Source organism: Dermacentor silvarum, chromosome 1 (assembly GCF_013339745.2).
Source record: "Dermacentor silvarum isolate Dsil-2018 chromosome 1, BIME_Dsil_1.4, whole genome shotgun sequence".
NCBI classification, from domain to species: domain Eukaryota; kingdom Metazoa; phylum Arthropoda; class Arachnida; order Ixodida; family Ixodidae; genus Dermacentor; species Dermacentor silvarum.
In genome coordinates this window covers 235129795-235154401 of record NC_051154.1, presented here as the reverse complement: position 1 = coordinate 235154401, position 24607 = coordinate 235129795, and the positions used below count along the sequence as shown (strand labels likewise).

Below are 24607 nucleotides of genomic sequence, written 5' to 3'. Positions count from 1 at the left end.
AACCCCAGCAATTGTTATTAGCACATGAACATGGTTTGCTTTTTCACAGTAACCGGTTTTCGCAGGATTACCACTGTTCTCAATTTGTCGTTTACCTTTGCTATTTGTGCGCCGTCGCGGCTGTCACGATTTCGAGCAAGTTACGTTCGGGACGTGCTTGTCGCCAAAAATGCCCGCGCGCTTCTTACACTGGCGTGCCGTTTTGCGCAGTAGTCTTTGAAAGTTTAGCTTACACCGATTCAGACAGTGAGTGGCATCTGTTGTCTGTCACTTTATTTTAACGCATGTTCTTGGCGTGCTAGAGACCTAAGATGGCAACCAGGCTGATGTAAATGGACACTATATAGAGTGTGTCCCAGCTAACCCGGGCCAAGCTAACTACAAAAAAAGAGAAAACAAGATAGGACGATCAGACTAATAACGCCAGATATCATAGCGCGAAAGACTGATTCTGGCTCATAAAAAAAAAAAAATCTGTGGGCGCGTTCCCGTCGCAGACCGATGAACTTTTTCTACGTCATAGGCAGAGGTCACGTGAGGTCGATGATGCTGAACATTATTTTGCGTTCACGGCAGCTAAAAAGTAGAGTTCGTAGTTAATATTACTGCAAATAAGTAAAAATAACAACTTAGTACTATCGGTTCTGTGTGCAAGCATTATGTCGTTGTTGATGTCAAGGGTCGACCGTGACGGCGACACGGACATTTTGTTACGACGGGTTGTGCAAAAAAGAATTTCCGTAGTCGAATATGAAAATGTATACACAAATAATTCTGAAAATAAAAATGGCTATATTTGGTTACGACATTTTTTGCAATTTTTTGGGGTTTGGCTATATTTGGGCTACAATTTCTGTAGCTTTGGGCTACACCGCCTCGTACGACCTGGCAACACTGCCCCCTTTTCATTCTTGGTATGCTTCACCGCATAACACGGCTGCATTGCAGCGAAGTTGACCAATCAAGTTTGAATATCTGGTGAAGGCCAATTTTGAGGTCGAAATAACGGAAGTTTGGACCCATAGAAATGTATGGGCGCCAGCTGGGACCTTCGGGCAGGATCGAATTAACCGAAAAAATCGAATTAACCAGAGTCGAATTAACGGAAGTCTACTGTAAATGGAGGGCTCTTCAATTCTCTTGCACTTTATCAACCAGTACTCAACAGTGTGGTGTTCTTTGAGAATCAGTGTATATGGAGAGCTCTTCAATTTCCTTGAACTTTATCAACAAGTTCTCAACATTAGTTCACATGCTGCAAGTTCAGGGTAGCATCTGTGCATCTCATGGTACATTCCCATAGGACTTGTTAGAAATGAGAAATAAGGTCACTTCCTTCACTTCTGCAGAGGTACAAGGTCTTAAGTGTAGTGGTGATGCAACATCAAGTCCCGTGTAACATTCAATGTCACTAGTCACACTGCTTGTACAAGTACAACCACCAGAGACAACAAAATGGGAATTAAACCTGTCTGCTAGCTTTTTTCCGCCGATTCTTATACTATTTACAAACAATTCGCAGAAATTTGAGAATGTGCCGCCTTGGCAAAAATTCTTAAATACAGTACACTCCTATTAAGACAAACAGAAATAAGCTCTGCTAGCTATACAAAAGAAGCAAATGGTGTTTCTGTTAACATAGATAGCTACACCTGCATTGAAAATGACATCGAAACCTGCAGGGCTGACACCACAGAAACAATAATTGAGAAGGTCCTTGAGGTGCTTCCGTAGGCTAATTATGATGAGGACACCACCAAATAGTCACAAGACCCAGCAGTGTTCATGCATGATGCAAATAATAATGCTCTGAATACTCTGGTATATTTTTTCAACAACATGATGGCACTAAACATTTTTTTTTTTTGAACAAGCTAGCTAAAATGTCAGCTTTTGTCACAGCACGCAGAGTTTTACAGCACCAGCAGGCAACAATTACTCAAGAGTGCATGAAGCAATACTTTGAATCATGCAAATCCAACAAATATCTTTTTTTTTTTTTTCACAACCTGCTTGTTGTTTTTAAAGCTGCTTCAATTATTGTTTCATGTAGTGGATATTTGGGTGCACCAGGAATGGTAGATTCTGAGGTTTGTGGATCACTTCTGTTACGACAAAGCTTTTATAAGACAGACATTTTAGTGGTCCCTTCGAGTTAACTTTAATAGGAGCCTACTGTCCTTTCCATATCGTAGAAGCATTATTTGCGATGCTTGGGAATTTCAATCTGCAGCATTTTGCTTACTTTGCATAGGAGTAAATTAAGTTAATTTCTCAATATCTTATGAAACTCTATAAAATTCCTTATCTTACCACCTGCAGCAAAGCAGGGATGGAAGCGGCCAAGGAAGTTTTGGAGCAGCTCCCGAGCAGCAAATTTGGCACTTTGGAGCAGGTTTGGAGCATGAATTGTCCATTTTGGAGCAGCTTGGTAAAGGTCAATATGAGTGAAATACAGGCATATGAAGAAAAGGTGTTCCTTATTTGACTAAGCAGAACACTATTAGGTTATGGCAGATCAGTTCTGCGGAAGCCCGCAAAGCAAGCAAAATTCATGACGGAGAAATTATCATCCACCTGACTGTAGCATGAAGCTGCAAAGGAAACCCATACAGGTTTCTCAAAAACCACCATTAAGTGACATACCGGATGTGCCAACTAAATGTGGCCAAGAAAAAAATAACCAAGGGCTTTCCGTGCACAGCGCCCACTCTGTGTTGATTGACTTGTGGTAATGCTAGTGGAGTCTTTTTTTTTTTTTTCATTCATTGTGAACAAGCTACTAATATTTCACTTTGATGAACCATACATTTATTACCTTACTTATACCCCTGTCAAGCGGGCAAGTTAAGTGCACTTACGGAGAGGGTCACTCGGTTTAAGTGCACTTTGCCAAATCTAAACGTTGCAAGTGGAGTGTCACTCGCAGAAGAGTGTACTCCAGTCGAAGTGCGTTCATGGAACGCACTTTGCTGGCCGAGTGCGTAGCCTCGCCGCCAGCGGTTTCAATGGTACAAAATGTAATGCATAAAAAAAGGACACAGAAGTTCATTTTAGTGGTTGAACAGTTCTTGCGCACAGATAATAGCCTAAAACCCGCTCATATTAGTTCAAGCAGGATCAAATGCCGCCTCGTCGCACGCCGCTATGTCGTTCTGGATTGGCTAGGCATTTTTCTTGGCCGGCATTGACTTGCCACACTCTCATAATAAAAAATCTTTTCGTTTTTTGTTGAAAAAACAGATTAAGTTTGTTTTTATTAATAATACAATGTAAAACAATCACTTTTTAGAAATACTTATCTTTTTAATCTACATCATCTCAAAAAATGCTCGTAGTCCGTCACCATTTTTTTTTTACTGCGAGTGCGCTCTGTTTTTCCGTTTAGAACCGCGTAGCCTAGTGTCACTCAAGGTCCCGAAGTGCACTCCCCATAAGTGCACTTAACTTGCCCGCTTGACAGGGGTATTAGTCAATAAGGTGCCAATGCAAAGGTTGTGGAATACGTCAAGAAGTGACCGATAACAGCATATATAGCGACCTAGGTTCTGGGTGGTCTTTTTTTTTTTCCGACAAAAAAGAAAAAAGAATAGAAGTAAAAAAAAAGAAGGGGGGGGGCAACGAATAATTTTCGTTCTTTTTTTTTTTTAAATCCACGTTACGTGTCCCCGCGCCAGTAATATAAATGGTCTCGGACGTAAACGTAGTCATCAGCAGTGCACTGTGTATATTACGAACGTGCATACCGGGGGCACGATCGGAGATATTTGTTCATTTCGCGTTGTTCTGTTCAGTTGCTGCAACATCACAAAGTGGCAGTCTGCAAAATTTGTGACAACGGGAGGGAGAGAGCTGCCAATCGGCAAGAGGTGAACTCCCCGGACGACAACTGTTCGGGGAGTTCGTCGCTTTTGGCGACATCAAAATGACGACACGCTCCTATCAATAATTTTGATTACGAGCACGTCATCTGCTAGGAGCAGAACGCGACGAGAAATGTGAAGTTCGAGCGGTCATCCGCTCGCTACGAGACTGGCTTCACGTGGCACATCTGGTGGATTGGATTGGATGGGCTTTCTTTCTCGTTAAAACGTCTTCACAAATCCTAGGTTTATAAATGCCGTTATCGGTCACTTATCAACGTCACCTATGTTTTCACTTATATCTCATCGATTAGGTATTTGGCTAATTTAGCATATTCGTGCACAATGAACAAGGAATATCCACAGTGGTCACCACGAACAACATCCATCAAGGTACAGTGAATGCCGTTCGCATAGTGCCCTCAGGAAATTTGGAATGACGTACTGGTCACTGCACGTTTACCAGAGTTTCACATCGCTTGCAGAGAAAAATGTTTAAGATATTTTTGAAAACAATAAAGGGATAAACATGATCACTGGCTTTCCGGTCTGCGTCTTCGACCAATATCTTGAATAAGCTTGATTACTCGAGCTTATACGCGGTTCCGCCACAGGCGCCATAAAGCCAGTGTAAAACGGCAACCGATATTTCGTCTGCCGAACTATAGTTTATACAAATTCTTAGGAATCGATGTGCACAAGTCGCGTCGTGTACATCGGCGCCGCGAACGCAATTTCTAAGGTTTGTGGTTTCGCCGAACCTTTAATTACGACCACAATTTGGCCACTAATGTTGACGAAATATGAAAATTTACATCATTTAATTGCGTTCTGCAGCGACAAGGGCCTGATTTTGTGTGGTGTAGCTGTCCAGAAAATAGTGTAGCCTGAATGCAAATCAGAGTCACGATTGTGGTTGCCATTGGACATATGTGACCAAGAAGTTTCATGAAATCAAGCAGGTCGTTTGTCAGCGTGCTGCACCATCATCGCAGTAATCGTAGTGGTGGATGTGTGAAATATATTTAGAACATCACACGCATGGCGTTCGCTCATTAATCGATGCAGATGTACCAATAGGGCGCAAACTCGAGTGCTAATATGTATAGAGAAACTGATGAGCTGCACACGCTGAGCAGACTGTATGACCTTATTCATTCAGCACGGCTTTTTTCCCCCGACTTCCCCATGAAATGTGTGCCAGTTCAAATCATGTTTAGCTGGTCCACATATACGCAAACGCGTAACACTTTTTATAAAACACTCATAATGCATTGTATAGCACAAAACGGATTTCATTTTCCTATGACCTATTTACAATTACGCCACCAAACTAATACACCTCAAGGGCACCAACGCTGAAACGGATTGCTTAGGCTCGGATTGCAGGGCTAAATCCTAGCTAACGCATGTCTATGGCTGTGTGATTGTCCCTGAACACGCACATCCTGGTAAATTTCGCAACTTCATTTGAAATTAGTGTTCTGGCGCAGGTTGGCGCAGCTCGACGGTTTGGCGCAGGATGGCGCAATTGGCACACCACTTCCATCCCTGTAAAATTAATGCAGCTGGCCTCGGTATTATGCTCTAGGTTTTCCTGAAGCTAAGCACAGCGGAAAATTGGAAAGGACTACTAGTACGACAGTTGCACGTGCACTCTTAGCATGTCAAAATTGGTTTACTGAGGGTGAAGGGTGCGAGTGCCAAAGCTGCAGTCAAATCTTTTTTTTTTTGCTACACATTAAAAGCACATAGGTTTCACTGCACTGAAAAACATATCAAATGCCAAATGCTCAGCTTATTACACTTCATTCATTGAAGGTGGTACCCAGCTGATGTTCACCACCTCATAAACTTTGTCACCAGTGAATGCGGCAAACAGTAAAAGGGCAAGGGCAGTTAAACATAAAAGGTAAACAGTCAATCTCAACCAACTTGATTTTGCAAAGCTGAAAACAATTTTTTGCACCCTTCTGAACACCTTGCAGTTAACAAGAGTTGGTGCCTTAATTTACTTTTAAACAATGCAGTGGTCATTGCTGTGTTTGCTGCTGCTGCAAAAAAAAAAAAAAAATGAACTCATTTTGGCAACCTCCATGATTGGTTGTGCACGTTGGCTGTGGTAATTCTAGATGCAATCAAGAGGCTCTAAACTTGTCAAAATGTCACAAGTTACAAACAAATGCAGGAACAGTTTTGAAAAAATTATGCGAATCCTATGCACTGTGGGAATCTATGTACACTGCGGCGGTGCTTTCTGTGCTGTTTGCGTTGATTGTCGATAATTGGCAGTGATGTTTATGGTGATTGTTTAAGTTCATCAGCATTTAGTGCAATACTAGAGCTGTGAGTTGTTGTTAAACATTACTTACGTGCACCACTTTTATTTGTCTATGTAGTACAAAGAACACATAGCGGGACATGTTTGCTTAAGGCATTGTTGCGAGCCATTGTTCATAGCCTGCGAGAAGGCACTGTCATTGCCTCCCACGATGCAACACATCGGGGCAAAAGTGTTAAACTTCAATTAGATTATGGGGCATGCGGCAATGGGGGACTCCAATTTAATTTTGACGACCTGGGATTCTTTAATGTGCACCTAAATCTAAATACACGAGTGTTTTTACCTTTCAACCCCTTCGGAATGCGGCTGCCCCAGTCAGAATTGGACCCGCAATCTCGAGCAATATCAGTGCCACAAAAATACCGTGGCCTGTACAGAAGTGTCGACCTAAAGGGCGGCCACTTCCATAGTGTATAGACGCTGCAGTGCTTTAATGCCGGCTTTGCGTCTGCACGCTATACGTCAGTTGTCCGCTTGACAAATTTACACACATTTTTCAGAAATAGTAGAAATGTACCGCAGTGTATATTGAATTTAAATTTATCCAGTTTGTCCGCAACTCCTGCCATGTCTAGTAGTAGCATTTCCTTACTTTCTTAAAAAAATTAAATTATGGGGTTTTACGTGCCTAAACCACGATCTGATAATGAGGCACGCCGTAGTGGGGGACTCCGGAAATTTGGACCACCTGGGGTTCTTTAACGTGCACCTAAATCTAAGTACACGGGTGTTTTCGCATTTCGCCCCCATCAAAATACGGCCGCCATGGCCGGGATTCGATGCCGCGATATCGTGCTCAGCAGCCCAACACCATAGCCACTGAGCAACCACGGCGGGTTCCTTGCCTTCTTACATTGCCTTTTATCTCTCCCAGCCTCCTCCCACCATGTATGCGAGCGAAGAGTGGCAAGGCTGTTACCCATGTTGTTACTCGCTCGTTTCGTGACTGCGTCAGTTCTACCCATTCTCTGTCTCCTCTCCTTATCTCCTCTCTACCATTCTCTCTACCTCCACTATGGACTGTTGCATGTTAGTACAGAAGTAAGCAGCTGCAGTTTCTGCAGTGCTTTTGCAGGGTGTCAAGGATAACTACAGCAGTCGAGAGGTTATTGTGGCGACGCCCAGGGAGCTCCAGAGGGCATTGTAGCGATGCGATGGAAAGATCCAAACGAGTTTCTTTTCTCTCTGCCGTGCTCCTGCCATGTATATACATGCTCTGAACCACCTCCTGATGCGGCATGGAAGACGACGGAGACGATAGCGGTGACAGCAGCGGCAGCAGCAGTAGTGGGAAGAAAGAGGCAAAAAAAAAAAAAAAAGCTTTGCTTTCAAAGTAATCTACTGGTGCAGCTTGATAGAGTGTTTCCCTTAATGTCCTCGAAACAGCAAGGCTTCTTCATGTTTTAAGGACCACAAAACAAAAATGAACAAACGCAACACACAAGTCCACACCCATAATGTTTACATTAATGAAAGCTTTGTCTTTCTTTTAGCTGCAAAACTATACTAACCGTAAGACCAGTGGCCATCAGCTCTTCTGGCACCAGCTCAGGCTTGAACTCTGCTTTGGTGATCCATGCACAACGCCTGTTAGTTGGTAGGGCATTCACAATGATATCACCATTATCTGCAAAAAAAAAAAAAGAAAAGCAAACAATGTTGACCTCTGGAACTAACATGGTATGTCTTAACAGCACTCACTAAAGCCAGTGGCAGATGAAGTTCGGGTAGCCAGGCGCTCGCTGAGGGGCACAGCAACTGATTCCAGCCTGTGTGTAGTTGTGGGTGCTATGTGGTTGCTAACAGCCTGTGGCTCAGCCGATGCCCGGGGCTTGAGCCTAGCTGGTGCAGGAGGGCAGACAGCTACAGGGGGTACAGAGAAGCTGGCAGCAGCTGGAGGCCTGGGTGGTGCCAAGGGTCCCAAGTCTGTCCGTAACTCGGCAGGAGAAGGCACTGCAAATGGCAGCCATTCCTTTCAGCACCCGCAGAAAAGCTTACACACTGCTCCTCACAATCAGTACAGAGGCAGTAATTGAGCTATAAAAATAAACTGCCCATCTGAATGGGTAATAGGAGGTCAGTTTGGTGTTGCGCTGATTCGAGGACACACATGTCCCATCTAATGGGTGATCAAAGTGATAGGGATGGGCGAATATTCGGTATTGTCGAATATTCGATCGAATAATTCTATATTCGTTATTCGCTTCGATTTGATTCGAATTCAGGTATTCCGTGGCTTCTGGCTGCCGAATAGGCAGCCAGAAGCCACGGACACCCGGTACACATCTCGGAGGCTATGCTTCACGTCATGGCTGCCATACCTCAATGGTAAATCTCGAAGACTATATGTTTTTGCATTAAAGAGCTAGAAATTTGCGATGCAAAAGAGCAGGAATGGCGCTAGCGAACAACCGAAACGAAGCTGGGGAATCCGCGTCGCCACAGTCATCAGCGGAAATCGTACGTGAATGATAGCAACGACGGAACGCTTCGTGCCTATTTGTTCCTTTATTGCGTTTACCGCCGCACATAACACCACGTTGGCCGCAGGATTTCATAGTCGCCACCCATGATCGCGTCGATAGCTGCCGCGGTTTCTTCCGCAGCGGTTGCGGCAAAAAGTAGTTTTGTTTTGACTCAATACGCATGTCGGCCGCGTGCCTAAAAACCTGCATAGTGACCATCTATGATCGCATAGATAGCAACCGCGATTTCATCTGCAGTTGTTGCAGCAAACGGCAGTTTCGTTCTGACTCGGTGCGTGCGTCGGCCGCGTGCCGCAACTCTGCAAACACTGCAATGTCGTCGTTCATAATCGCATCGATAGCGGCCGCGGTTGTGACAAACAGTTGTTTCAGTTTGATTCGGTGCAAAGCTGTCGAGAATGAAGAGCACCGGCTACATCGCGATGGACGTGCAATCTGTTGGTGGCCAGCTTACTGGCGAAAAAATAACCGGGATGTGCGCGTGGTAGTGCAAAGTGCGTCGCAAATGATGGCGCGCATTGCGGCCGTGCTGTGAGAGCCAATCAGTCACGTAGTGACGAGAATTGCAAAAAAAAAAAAAATTATGGGGTTTTACGTGCCAAAACCACGATCTGATTATGAGGCACGGCGTAGTGGGGGACTCCGGAAATTTGGACTACCTGGGGTTCTTTAACGTGCACCTATCTAAGTACATGGGTGTTTTCGTATTTCGCCCCCATCGAAATGCGGCCGCCGTGGCTGGGAGTTCGATCACCGCGACCTCGTGCTCAGCAGCCCAACACCATAGCCACTGAGCAACCACGGCGGGTTGACGAGAATTGCAGCTTCCACACTGCTTTTGTGCAAAATAGCAAAAGAATTTGCTCATCCATTACACTAATAAAATCGTGCTGACATAGTAAGCATTTGCTTATTGTTTTCTGGATACCCTGATAATTTGGCATTCGGTTAACTCGGACATTTTTTTTTTTTTCGGTGCCGTGAGATTTTAATTAACTATGTTTTACTGTAATATGTGATATATACTATTCGAACTATTCGATTTGAAATTATTCGACCAAATCACTATTCACTTCGAACCTCAAATTCACTATTCGCCCAATCCCTACAAAGTGAACATCAACATGGTAATGCCCTGAGAATTTGATGTGCTCACCACATTCTCTGCTTAATCTTATGATTTGATGCTGGTGAAAACTTGAGTGAAGCAAGAGCTACGGCCCTCCTCGTTTACTTTTGTAGGTGCCACTAAATGCAATGACCAAGATATGTACAGTGCTCAGCAATACAGACACAATAAACAACTGGCACTTTTTGCAGCACCAGTTGGCACTGGAGACACTGAGCTGATGCTATACTACGAGCTGATGCTATGCTGATATACTATGAAAGCAAGGGCCTTTGTGATGCATTGTGATTGCATTTGGCATACCAGTGATCACCCAGCGCTCACCGATGGCACAAGAAGTGCCGGCCATCATGCGAGCCAATTATTGTGCTTGAATTGCTGAGCTCTGTACAATGATTTTATTATGAACGTGCGGCATATTGCATGTGGTATTATAAGGGGCATTAAAGGGATAAATCGGGCTGAAATGGTGCAAGGGAAAAAGACAAATTAGTAATGGAGAAAATCACAATTGACCGCCGAACTTTCCCAAGACACAGCAGCCACGATATGTCAGCAAATTCACTCCTGAGTTGACTCACTTAGACTCGGAGTCATCCATGAGTTTTAGACAGAGTCTGGAGCGAGTTTGAATAAGCGTTATGTCTGAATGAATCAGGGCGAGTCCATGAAGATGAGGTCTAACCACCGTATTCTAGAACGGTCCCTCCACTCAGCTCTCTACCTTAGCTCAAGAAAGTGGATGGCAGTGCCACCCCTCAACAGAAATGGTCACTGCACTTCGACATTTCATGGCAATGCTTCAGAAGCACAGCATCTTCTTCAGTCGAGAGACAGCACTGGGGTCAACTCAGCAAAGTGGAGGAAAAGCTTAGAGTTCATGATCATCTGAAAATATGGGGGTAAGTCTTAGTGATTCAAGGCGAGTTGAAGTGGATGCGAGTCTGAGTCTGAAAGCGTCCCAGTCAATCGGTGCTTAAGCCCCCAAGCCAGAATCACATATAATTCCAATTGTTCTTGAGTCCACGTGACTACAGATAACAATGAGTCGACATGATCCTGAATGACCTGATTCTCTGTATTCATAAGAATTCATTCAAACCAGTAAGGCTGAGTGAGGTCATGTCAACAAGTGACTGGTGTTGTTATGATTGGAATCAGTAGTCTTCAATGTGTTGTGAAGCCATAACAAAAATTTTTAGGTTAGTGGGGGCATCGACGACACAATGAGCTGAGATTTGTCCAAGTCACCAACACCATGAGTAGGCAGCTCTAATAAATTTGACTACTTACTTGCTTACAATTCAAGAATGGAAGAATATCACGGGAAGACAAAAAGAGATCAGAATCAGTTGTCTTCAATGGATTGTGAAACCATGTAGACCAATAGAAAGCTTGGGACGCAGAAGAATGGAACAATGTAACTGGAAGCCAAAAAGAGATCAGGAAGACCTTCTATGAGCTCAACCCCCAAACATTTCAAAACAATTCCTCAACTTCTTCACGAGGACCCTCAAAGGACAATCCAGAACATTGCTGCCATTGTTGGTGTCTCACCTCGTATGGATCAGTGCAAGTGATCATAATTTATTATTTGAACATGCACCATGTTGCTGCCAAGTTTGTTTCCAGGCTGTTGACTGAAGAGCAGAAATAACACCCCGTTGACGTCTACCAAGAATTCTGTCTGCATGCCATGAATGACCCGTCCTTCATGTTGAGGTTCATTGCTGGAGACTAAACTTGGGTGTGGACACAAGACGAAGTAACAGTCTTCACAGTGGAAGAGCCCATTACTTCCATAATCAAAAAAGACAAGTCTGCCGCTCGACAAAGTGCTTGCCTGTCTTCAACATTTCGGCATTGTGCATAAAGAATTCCTCCCAAATGGCCAGACCATCCCCAGAAAGTTTAACTGCAGAGTTTTAGGCATCTGACGGAGGATATTTGGCAAAAATGGCCCAGTTTGTCGCATATCAGAAAAGGATGCAGCATGACAACAATGCATTTTGTCACACAGCTCTCCTCGCATGCAAGTTTCTCATTGAAAACAACATGGTCTCTATTACAAACACCCATTTTATTCCCCATATTTGGCTCCCGCTGACTTTGCTCTCTTCTCAAAATTAAAAACCCAGTTCAAAGGTTTACAGATAATGAAACCAAGAAAAGCATAGGGCAAATTAAATTGTTTGGAATTAATAAGGAAAATAGAAATGAAGGTGAATCAAAAGACAGTTTGCCTTCATCGTTGTTCATCCTTCTTCTAAGTCATCATCACCCCTCATCCAGCCTTTACGTCCCCGTTCCCCTCTCCCCCTGCGCAGAGCAGCAGGCTAGAGCAAGCTAGCTCAGGCCGACCTCTCTGCCTTACTTCAAATAAGTTCTCTCCCTCTCTGCCACCAGTGAGAGCCAAACCTGCAACTTTTGCAAGATGTCTACAATGCTCTGCCAAATGAGCTAGATAGAACGGCAGCTGTTCCCCCCATCCACGTTCTTGGACATTTATGTACGTGTAATAAACCTAGTCATGGAAGCGTTAGCCAGCGGCACTCATGGCTATGGCACGGATGTGGAACATACTTTCAACCACACACATCAAGTAGTATGGGATCGTAGGAGCAGGCATTTGGCCAATAACTCTCGTACACAACCTCAAGGCACTGAGGTTGCCAAAGACCCTTGCTATGCAAGAAGAAAAAGGCGTCCGTCAACTTGACTGCTGCTTAATGCCACAAGAGGAAAAATTCCTGCAGCCACAACCCCAGTTGAGAGTGATGTGATGCGAACCATTGTTTGGCGAGAAGAGGGGTTCTCATGAATTGTGTTATTTTTCTAGAGCGAAATGGCGACCACATTTGTAACATGCGTGCAAACTGGTGGTATGTGCAGCGGGAATGACAAATTGGTTGCCGAAGGTGAAATGTTTTATTACATTGAAGTGTTAGAGATGATTACGTACATTATGTTACCTTACGGTACATAGTGTGGTATAAAAGTTGCAAACAGGGATAACGTGCCTCAGACATATGGTACATATGTACATTACTTTGACAAATTATTCAATGTCCTTTGGTTCACTGGTTTCATTGATTTAATTGATTTGTAGTGTTCACTTTTGGCGATCCGTTTTCATTCCAGCAGGGCAGCGCAGGCTTCAGGCGTCTGAGCTGCGTAACGACGACAAGCAGCCTCGACGTGCTTACGCTTACATTTCTCGTACTCGGCTGGGATAAGAAGCTCTTTAGGGCGAGGCATTTTGACGAGAAATGGTCCTGTAGAGCGATGTAGAGACTCTAAGTGGCTCCCAGGGCGCACTGAAGTGGGATGGAGCAAGCCTCTCTTTTACAGAAAGTCCTGACGTCACTTACACGTGTGTAGGGGGTGTAGCATCAATCGTCACTTAGATTGCTAGATGCCTAGGGTCAACGTCAACAATCACAACTAGTGGAAGAACCCCGGTGCACTTTTTCAGAAAGCCGAGAGTGAAGTGATAAGTTATTGCACACTGTTTCACTGGCACTTCGGGCACTATCTAGGTGTTTGACAACTCTAGCTGCTTGGCCAAAACAGTCAGACAGATGGCAGGAGAAACTGTTCTACACTCGACAAGAATGCTTCACATTAAAAGAATCAGGTGAATCAAGCCTGCCAGTTCCCTTGGTTTTTCTCTCTTACATATGGGTGTTTCCTCATTGATGAGTATAAGGGCAGTCGCCACCCAAAAGTATCGATTGGTGAGTGATATGGTCACAGAAGCAACAACAGGAACACTGGGAGCACTGTATTACTGCGGAAGAGGACTATTTTGAAGGTGATAATGTTTAAATGTAGATAAACAAGTTACTTTCTTGAAAACAGAGCTAAGTAGCTTAAAAAATTTTATGCCAGCTTGCATACAGTAAATTGTGCAGGAACTTTGGTAAACAAGGTCTGTTCAGAACACCACTCAAAAAACATTGAAACAACATATTGTCACACTGCTGTGTAACTCGCTTGGCGAGCTTTGTCTGCCCCCGGAGAAATTGTCACGCTGCACGGCGCAGCCGAAGGAAGAGAAAGTAAAAGGGTGCGCGAGGAGCTGGCCGCTGCCTTTGGGCTTGGATGACCGTCCTGTCCCTTGCGCTACGCTAACCACCCATCATTCTTGTAAATAAATCCATCCCATCCATTACAATATGGTTTTTATGGTACTTAGCAGCTACATCATGCCCACCTCGTCCTTGCCCTCACCCACCCGGTCGAACAACTGCAGCCGAACAGTCTTGTAAATGATGCAAGCTGATGCGCAAATACCTTTTCTCGTATAGGTCACTTCGTTATAAACGCTGCATCCCCCTATAGATGCAACAGTGCACAGTAAGTGTACTGAAAGAAGCGGAGTTTACTCAGAGCAAGTTCAGAGCCCTACTGAAAAATCCTGATTTTGTTCAGGATGTTTCTCTTCATCAAGTAATCTGCTACAGATGACCCGATGCTGTTGGAGATGCTTAGAGTCCTGATAATGACAAAGAGCTGCACAGAATCAAATGCTACTTTTGCTTGACAAGTTATCGTCATCAGGTTTTAAACCTTTAAGAGCCGCCAAAAAAAAAACAAAAAAAAGCGTTCAGAAAATGACATTTTTCCTTTTGCTCGAGCATCTGGACAGCAAACTTTTTTATATAATAAAATAATATATATATAACACTGGGGTAGTAAATTCACAACCTGTGTCTGAAAATACAAAACAACAAGAACCATGTACTTTGGCTGGAAATTTCATAATGACGCAACCACTCGATGCTACAGGTACATTTTAGAGCAAAAATTCGTTGAGAAAGGCTTGGAAATGCAAATAACCTTGAACTCGGCCGCGCAACGCTTGAAACAGCGAAGCTGGGCGATTGTAGCCCAGCATTTTCCGGAAGTGCGCGCGAACTTTTTATCTTATTACTCATGATGATGACAATTTCTTTTCGCGCGTCTCGTACTCACAGCCGTCACTGCGCGCTGCATAGCGCAGCTTGCAACACCAACACTGCGTTTTAATGCCAACACCGCGTTCCAGGAGACCTGCTCCGTGAATGCATCTCTCTTTCTCTCGCTCTCATAGCGCGCAAAACTCTTCACCTCGCAGAGCACGAGCGTACGAACGCGCCAGCTGTGGACGAAGACGACGACGCTCGAATGCAATCGTATGGTTCGCATAAGTGCATGTCCTGCAAGCATGGCTGTATAGCCTAGTTGTTACGATGCTCGCTTTGGGACCGGGAGTTCGCGTGTTCGAATCCCACCTTGGTAAGAATGTTTATTTTCTTTCCTTTCTTGGTAGTTTTTTGATACGCACCACAAATTACGGCTGGCTTAAACAGCTTCGCTGTTAAAAAGTCAAAGTTTTTGAAGAGTGGCTATGGACGATTAGCACATTGCTTTGGTATGAGTGATCTCAAAACATGGTACAAAACAAAGTCCCACACCGCACTCCTTACACCAGAACCATGTTACTCTGCGGACTTTGTTACCAGTGTTGCTTTGACCTTTGCAACACACAACACACTGCCTTGTTTTTCGCCTGCTATAGATGGGATTAAGTCCACAAAGTGCCATGCTGTCAGATGAGTAAGGCCTGCTTACATGTGAGCCTGAGGGGTCAGCGACACGCGACTGGCAGTCTCTATTTTTAAAATCTCTGCTGGACAGAGTCCGTAGGCACTACGTGACCGAAGAGGGAACTTGCCAGGATGTCAAAATGAATTTGGCGAGCCCGACCTGTTACCAGCACTAAGAAAGAGTTCCCAAACACATGGACAAGACAGACTTGTCCTTCACACTTTTGCAAAAAATATTGTAACCGAGTAAGACTCACACACAGCACTTAAAGGGTTAACGAAAGCTATTACAAGCACACCAAAGTGAATTTAAACTTCGTATCTTGTAGACTGTGCCTTACTGATCACTACAAGACCACTCAACCACATTCCAGAGCTCAATTGTTTTTAAAATGCAGTATGATGCCTGTGATAATACCACTGGTGTTCATGTTTAAAATTATGGGGTTTTACGTGCCAAAACCAGTTCTGATTATGAGGCACGCCGTAGTGGGGGACTCCGGAAATTTTGACCACCTGGGGTTCTTTAACGTGCACCTAAATCTAAGTACACGGGTGTTTTCGCATTTCGCCCCCATCGAAATGCGGCCACCGTGGCCGGGATTCGATCCCGCGACCTCGTGCTCAGCAGCCCAACACCATAGCCACTGAGCAACCACGGCGGGTCACTGGTGTTCATGTAAACTACTCCATGCCACAGGTATTTGTGCACAAGCATTTATATTTGGCTGGTGCCTGCCCAAATGACTAATTGACTGTGCTGAAATTTACTGCAATAAAGTTTCATTTTTATACAAAGTGCCCTTATGTCAATATTCATATGTGTGATACTTTTTTTAAAAATGGAAGCATAAAAAAGCAGCCACATTAGTTCTCTAATGTGATGCCCAAGTTAGCAGCTTTGTGAACAGCTCTGAAAGAGGCCTAAGCCTCTTTCATTTCTGTATCCTGTAGTGTACAATCCATACCCTAGATGGTGTCACAAATCCGGCCACAGGGAGGCGAATTCAAAACCGTGTAACAGCAACCCATGAAATGTGGCATGAAGGCACATGCACAATAGTGCGAGTTTGCACAGACAGGAGTCTCAGCAGGCGACATTTATGCTCATTTGGGACAGCATTTGTACAAGGTACAAATGCTGGTACAAGCATTTCACACCAGCATCTTGTGTCAATTGTGACTCAAGCACGAAAATGCGACCCTTGATTCAGATGCAAACAGCTTCTCATCAATCTCTATATTGGCCAATCCTAGCTAGCCAAGCTATACAACATAGCTGAGACAAGCTAAAGGCATCGCATGGCTCTAGTTGCACCCGCTGAAAAAAAAATACCGTCAGCACCGTGCTAACGATTGGGAGTTATTACATTAGCAGTAGCGCAGGAGTTACAAACGGCCATTTTTTTCAACACAGTTCTTTAAAAACACAGATGAATTTAGAAGGATTGTCTACTTATTTTCAAAAGAGTTAGTTTGAAGCACAATCCAAATCAAAAGCTTATCATCCAAAGTATCCATACCTGCAGCGATTTCATTGGGAAACATGAAAAAAAATTTAACATAACTTTTAGATATATGAAATCCGTTGGTTATATTTGTATAGGTGTTGGCAACACTGGTAACTTAAGAGCAATAGTAACACTGCACCACAAAAATTTCGGTTCAAACAAGTGCAAGTTTGAAGCAAGAAAAGCAAGTTTTTTTGTTGTTTTTTTTTTACCTTGCAATTAAAATCTCTTCCTGTAGCTGCATGCAGAAAAATATATGAAAGGCACAGAAACCCCCTATAGAAATAACTTTTGATGAAAAACAGTGCACTTGGCAATGACTATCGCAATGACAGTGCACTTGGCGGTATCAGCCAGAAATGCAACCTGCACCAGAAACCCAAATTTTTGTACTGAAAGTTTATGAATGATTATACAATAAAAGTTGCCTCGTGTGTAACCTCATTCAAAAACTTATTTTTGTGGTCACTAACAGTCAGCCAAACTGACCCCTAGTACTTCCGAAGAGCGTGAGAACTCACTTATACAGTTTTGCTGTCTTTGATGTATCAGCTGTTCATTGACATACATAGTTTTTTTAAATAAAAAAATATAACTCCTTAACTAAGGCAAAAAAGGCAAACTTGTTTCTATCATTCTGAGACATGATATTTCAATCACCACCATAATTTCAGGACATGTTCCGGATGGTAGATAGTCACTTTAACCAATTGAGGGTCACCACCATACATGTTATGAAACAAGTGACAAAGGTCACTGCTGTACATGTACGAAGGTTACAGCACATTTCAAAAGCATACCTGTATTGGAATAAAGCATTGCTTTGGATGGATGCAAGTTGTAAAAAAAATGTATGTATGTATGTATGTATGTATGTATGTATGTATGTATGTATGTATATATATATATATATATATATATATATATATATATAGTTTTTGTTCTACCACTTGTCAGTTCCACTAGAACTAATTTTTTGCTTCATGCTATGGTGGCTAGCACTACAGTGGCCTAGGAGTATTCATGCATCAACTTGTTAAGTGCCGTTTGTTCACGCTCCCACGTGTTTGCTTCAGTCTTTCAAGTCTACGGCTTTGGTAACTAGTTTAACCAAATAAAAACAGGCACCAGGTAAACATTTATGACCACTACCTACAAAAGTGCAATGAGGCAAATCATCAAGCATACTTTCAGTCTGGCATCATTCCAAGCCTTGCTACTTCATTAATTAATTGTTCCAGAATAATCATGTACCTTTCTTGAGCAGAGCATCCATTTTAACAGGCAATGGAGGCTCGACGGTCTGTGTCTGTGAAGGTTCAATTGTGGCTGCCGCAGAACCATCATCATCAAACTTGACCCAGGAGCTCTTGGGGGCATCACTAGGCTGGGAGGACTCTCTCGTGGGTGCATGTGGTGCTGCCTGAGCATCACCCTCAGGCGATAACTCAGACTTCAAATCTGTGTTTTCAGACATAACAGGTCCTTCTGAAACATAAAACAGCAAGGACTCAAAAACAAATTTCATCAAGAATGTTATTGCTTCATAAAATGTTCTCCAACCATTTATCAAAAACCACACAGAATACAAACAATAAGTACTATGCAAAAGGCATTACTACTCAAATGGTTGCAAAAAGCAGTGGTAGCCTAGATAAAAGCAACATAAGGGCCCATTCACACTTGCGACTAGGCAGGTCGCATGACCAAGTTAGTTGCAAGTAGTCCCTTTTCTTGAAAGGCAACCGTTTTGGGCCAGTCGCTCGTAGCTCAATTTTTCAGTCGCTCGACCGCAGTCGCAGAACAGCTGAACCAATCAGATGCGAAGAAACAGGACGTCCGTATGTGCCGACTTATTTTACGCGGCGATGACATTGCAAGCAGACGTTAACGGCGTATCGCGAGACATTTCGGTTTAGCGACTCGTCAGTCGCATTTGTCGGTGCGACATCGTTCGTCTTGAGCAGCTCTCTGGTCGCCAGTCACAATCGGTCGCAGGACATCGTCTAATCGCAAGTGGGAATGCGCCCGAAGCCGCTTCGCTCACATTAAAGTCCAGCCATCGCTCGAATCAAAATCCATGGCTCAAAACCAATGTACACAGTGCCAATGAAGTGCGCGCGAACTGCGTAGATTCCTAGAGTTCTCGCTGAGCACGATAATCTCCGGGATTGCGACTTGCAGGTTGCACTCAGCGGGGCTTGCCAGTATGAGCATCAGTCGCCTTTGGTCACGAGTTGCAAATGGTCGCGCAACCTCAAATCACCGGTGTGATTGAGCCTTAAAATAATTCACACACACACTGACTGAATTAAATGTTGTCAGGGATGACAAGTACAAGTGAAGAATGAGGAAGAGAAAGAGATGATAGGAACGAAGGCAGATAAGAAGACAGGAAAAAGGAAGAAGTGAAGGGGGCGCGCAGAGATGCTATCTTGGAGACGAGGCACACGCATGGAAAGACGTGGTGGCAGGGGCACAGCGTTCCGGGAGAAGACGGCCAGAGAATACCGCTCTGGGTCCTGCCCCAGTACCTTGACGATCCAGCTATGTCCCAACCGAGTACCAGGTTCAGCAAGCAGCTGAGCGCCTGCTCCAGTCGGTAAAGGTTTGCCAGTAGTATTGTATAATTTGAGTTTAGCATTGGCAGTTTTATTTTTAGAACGTACTTTGCTTTTCTCCAGTGTTTATCTGAAGACAGAAGAGAGAGAAAGAAAGAGTGAATGAGTGTGCATGTGCGTGCCTGGGTCGCGCACGCTTCTATTGTATGAATGGAACTATGTAGTAGTAAATGAGGATTTTTGTGGCACAGCAGCCACCACAGCTATATGTACCAAGACCATATTCATTACTGTTGTAAAACAACAGAACAATAATCAGGGCTATAAAGCTGAAAGCTTAGCCGCAATAACATGTTTAGCTAAAGTTCACAGAAAACATATATTGGTTGTAGTTGGTCGGGTTTAATAACCACTAACGCATTTAAGAGGATGAAATACTTGGCTATTTAATCCAGATGTATATACATCTCGCAGTGATGCAATAAGCACGCAGCTACTATTTGTACCTGCAGATACAGGGTTGCAAATGTCAGAGGCTGTTCTTCAGGGATTATGTGCCAGCTTGTACAGGGCCATATTCTCAACTACACAATCTCCTCTTCCAGGACCATAGGTTAAACATACACCAAACCAGCAACTACAGATGTGATGGAAGAAACCCGTAGGTGAACAACACATACAGCAAATTATTTATGCCCTGCAGCAGTCAGGTGCATAGAATGTCTCGGTGCATGGAGACAGCAGAAATGGTGTGAAGTCAACGTACGTCCATTACTGCAGTGAGACATTGTGTTGACAGATGTTACATGAGAAGAAAGTGAAAACACTGCCATGAAAAGCTGAGAATTGCACCTGCACTCCCTATTACTTGGCAAACAAATCTAGCATAACATTGTCTAAATTTGTTTTGCAGCTTTTTCACCTAGAACATAAATGCAAATGCAACAATTACAACACAAAAATGCTGCAAATGATACCTGCTACCCTACTCTGCCTCAGAGCCTCTTAAGAATTTTTTTTACTGAGTTGCGCCCCCTTCGGCAAACACTTCTTTTGGTTCATTTCTTGGTATTTCTGCAAGCTTTCCAACTACAGGTAACGTGAAAGCATTAGTGTTGCTTATGCAAACTTAGTTTTTTTTTTTTTCACTGTTCTTATCTGTAAGTGTGCAGTCATATAAGTGTAAACAATGCAACTACAACAAAGAAAAACAGGGCCAAAATTAATTAGTGTTGAAACACATTCACACCGGCTTGGTTGTGCGACCTCTGCTGCAAGTCGGTTTGAATGAGCCCTTAAAGTGTTAAACAGCCTGTTAAAGAAACCATGCTGTATACAATGAAAGCAGCTGACCTGCTTTACTCAAGATAATAAAATACGCTCATGATACACCACTTTCAACACATTTCTAACTTTTGCACATGAGCACTGCTAATTCAATTAATTATATCTCAAACAAGGTTGTCATTTTGCTTTTATTCTTTCTGAGACATGAAAACAGCAAAATGACAAGCTAATCTACTGTATAATTAAACATATAAGTACACGCGGAACATAAGTGAATGTTCAGAAGCTCACATGAAAAGAGGACGATAAGAATTATTTTTGCTTGTCTTGAAAAGTTTAGGGAATCTTCAAGAATCAGAAACAGGTGGTTAAGTTATAGCATGAGTGGGAACTTGTGCTTATTTTCTAAACATAGATAGTGGCTTAGGCAGAACATTTTATTATAGGCTTCATTTTATTTCCTCGCAATTCACTGCAGTAAGGGGGAAGTGCATGCATAGTACTAGTGATGAAGGTGAAGATGGAAAATCTAATGTGGGCAAACCACAGTATAAGTTAAACTACACTATGATGCAATCAATACACCTACTCTTCCTTGTACAGCCAGCATAAATTTCTGGCAGTTTACAAACAAAATGAACATTCGAAGTACAAAAAATATCTGTTAAAATGCTCAATTTACCTTCAGCAGAGTTGCCAGTCGATAAATGCAGCTGTAGTGATAAAGAAGTGAGTCACTGCACATAGTGACTCGTACTGCACTTCGGACAGCTACCCACTCTCTTCACACGAAGTGACTCGCCATTCAGAGAGGTGCCTGAATGAGGCACTCAGCATGAAGAACCTAGGCAAATATCCTGCACATCCCCACCCACACCTCCCTCTCTCTTTTTTCATAGAAAAAAACCTTGTTTAACACTGCAACTCTACATGACACTAGCCAATCTTTGTCCACAGACTCACCGAGGATGGACCATCCAACACACGCTCCAATTGTTACATAATATGTAAGACTTCAAGCTGAGCACCAATTTAAGCAGCAGCACAATACTTGGGCACCACTTTTCCAGATGCTGCCTCAAACAATTATCGACAGATTCAATAAACACGTTATATGCACAAGTGAATAAAACAGGAAAATAAAATTGGCTAAGAAAGAAGAATGATGGAAGAATTACAAACTAATCAGGGGCGGTATTCTGTAAGAGTCCAATTAGTGGGCTGTCCATTAATTGGACTCTTACAGAATACCGCCCCAGGCGAAAAAAATCGAGGCCGCAGCCAAATACTTTTAATCTAAGCGCCTTTCACAATAAGGCTTCAAACTTAGCCCTCAAGTAGTCAACTTCTCTCACTACATGAGCTGAGTACCAAAAAACAAAGGTGAAGTAGGCTGCTGCAAAATCAAAATCTGAGCGATTATCTGCATTAATTTTACCAAGATACATTCTTTCACATACCATAAATGTACTTAATTCGTGATTGCCCTATGAGATCGAACAAATCTATTATTCAATACTGACAACTAAAAATTTCATCATACACTTTCACATGCATTCAACCATTATCATAAGATATGTATTCCCTCCACCCAGAAAAAATATTTCCAAGACTCGAGTATTTTTACTACGTATGTCCGTACGTTGGAACAGTACCTCACAGCACTGTCAGCTAGTAGCTTTGGTAAAAGTGACTGTAGAGCTGCATTCTCTAACCTGCCTTGCATATATAGTATTGACGTGTACCTCACATTACTGTTACTCCATTGTTGACATCTTGCGTTTTAATATCATTGGTGATCTTTTTGCATATGCACAGAAATGTGCCCGTCCCCCTTTCTTCACTCAACTCACAATCTTAAAAGCAATATATATATATATATATACAGGAGAAAAACAAAATTTTTCATAACATCTAATAGTGTATCATGGTTTGGTAGAATTATTCCAGTTTTTTAGGTTATGTGTTGTCATCAGTCATCATTAATGCAGCAATTAGCACACACAAATGCACTTTTCTTCAAACTAATGAAACTTGCGCACGTGACTCACTAGGCTCCACACCAAATTCGTTAAAGATAACAATGTGTATTGTGAGAACAGACTATCAATGTTGCACAACTTAAAAAAAAAAAAAAGATTAGTAATAAGTGTACAGTAATAGACAGTTGCAACGAAAAAAAAAAAAAAAAAGCTGAACAACTGAAGAATAACTTTCTATTGCTACTCAGTTTAATTTCTCCCATTTTCCTTTACAAAACTTCATCACATGTGCTCAGAACATTGGTCACACACGAATATGGCCTCACTATGCTGCTCATCGCAATTGATTCACAAACAAATGTTACTGAGAAAGAGGCACCTGAAGGCTCTTTGTAGATCACACATTCTACACAGGCATCATAATCAGTGCTTATATAGCGTGCTAGAACAGCACAAACATAATGTTCAGAGGAGCCAGATGGGGCAAGAGATATGGTACCCTTAAGAACTATATTTTAGAACTTTTTTTAAAGACTTACTTTAATTTTCTGGTACGAACAGCAAAAGTATGTGCGCAAATTACCTGTGGATGACACGGTGGTTGTACAGTGCTCGAGCAGCATTATGCCCAGACAACGGCGTTTATTCAGTGGTAATTCATCACCAGCCATTTATCAGCGTAGGTTTCCTTGGCTGGCTTGTGATAGAATAATGGTTGCCCTGCCATTCAGAAACGAGACAGCCTCAGAGCGCGAAGTTTTAGGATTTAGTGCCCCACTAAACGTGATAACAAGACTTCAAATGTTGCGATCAGTACCACGACGTCGTCCCGTTAAATTTCTGGATAACCCCGCTAACTGTCACGGAAACATCAGGGCTGTCTTGCCCAAAGATTGCCAAGAACATTAAATGCATAATCGCTGGTAACACACAGGAGGACAACAGTAGCATGACCATGTAGAAAAATAAAGCAACGTAAAACAACAAAAGTTTCCTCGAACTTGACGCAGGTAAAACAACATTATCGGATGCAACACTTCGCACTCGATGGGCACCTGCCAGGATACGGGATTTTCGGACACGAAAGGTAAATCGAGTCTCGTTTTTTGACGCAGCTAAGGAGAAACATGAAGTGACACGCACATCAACAGCGCGGAGACCTACAAGAATCCCGCACGGGTTCTGCTATTTACGTAAACAATCCACGAACTTTAGCGGCTCTGTCATAGCAGATAAGCTCCCGTCAGATATCAATGCTTTAGCAGGTGGTATTCATGCCAACTGTCAGGTTTAATCACTACGTTTTACGAAAAACAATCAAGAACGCGTGAAACGTGTAAAGTGCGAAAATCCTCACCTAGTTACATCAAGCAGGTAAAGACCATCCCTCATGCGGGCTTTGCAACTTCGACTGGAACGAAATACTTATGGAATATCTAGGTATGCGCCTCTGCAACGTTGTGCGTAACCACCTTCACGTAACCTAGTACGCCCTAGCACACAATACAGTCGAAGCAGGTAGCAGGCCGTAACACCCGTAGCCGTAGTGGCTGTACGTTGCCCGTAGCGTTTTTCCGACGGGCTTCAAGCTAGAAGGGAAACTATACCTTCCACTGTGGTACGAAAATAAGGGGTGGAAGCGCATGAAACTTCTAGGGAACTCGATAGATGGCGTAACTCATGCAAAAAAAAAAAACTTTTTATTTGTTTATTACTTTTATGTATCTATTCAGACCAGAGTAACAACAGGGTAAAGGGAATGGTCATAGATTATTATCATCATCATCAACAACAACAAAATGTTTTGTTATGTTGTTTAATATTATCTTGCAGCTGGCTGCCGCCGTAGAGTT

The 24607-nt window shown here is 43.0% G+C and overlaps 1 protein-coding gene across 1 annotated transcript in view; it reads right to left on the bottom strand.

Moving 5' to 3' along the window:
• Positions 1–24359, bottom strand: part of LOC119436941 (transmembrane protein 268-like) — a 67806-nt gene extending 43447 nt beyond the window's left edge. The window contains exons 1-4 of the mRNA XM_037703984.2: positions 24112–24359; positions 18179–18412; positions 7909–8160; positions 7719–7834 (exon numbers count right to left, since the gene is read on the bottom strand). Coding sequence (XP_037559912.1) covers positions 7719–7834; positions 7909–8160; positions 18179–18401 — 591 coding nt within the window. The 5' untranslated portion in view covers positions 18402–18412; positions 24112–24359. The remainder of the gene's footprint in view (positions 1–7718; positions 7835–7908; positions 8161–18178; positions 18413–24111) is intronic.
• Positions 24360–24607: the final 248 nt, after the last annotated feature.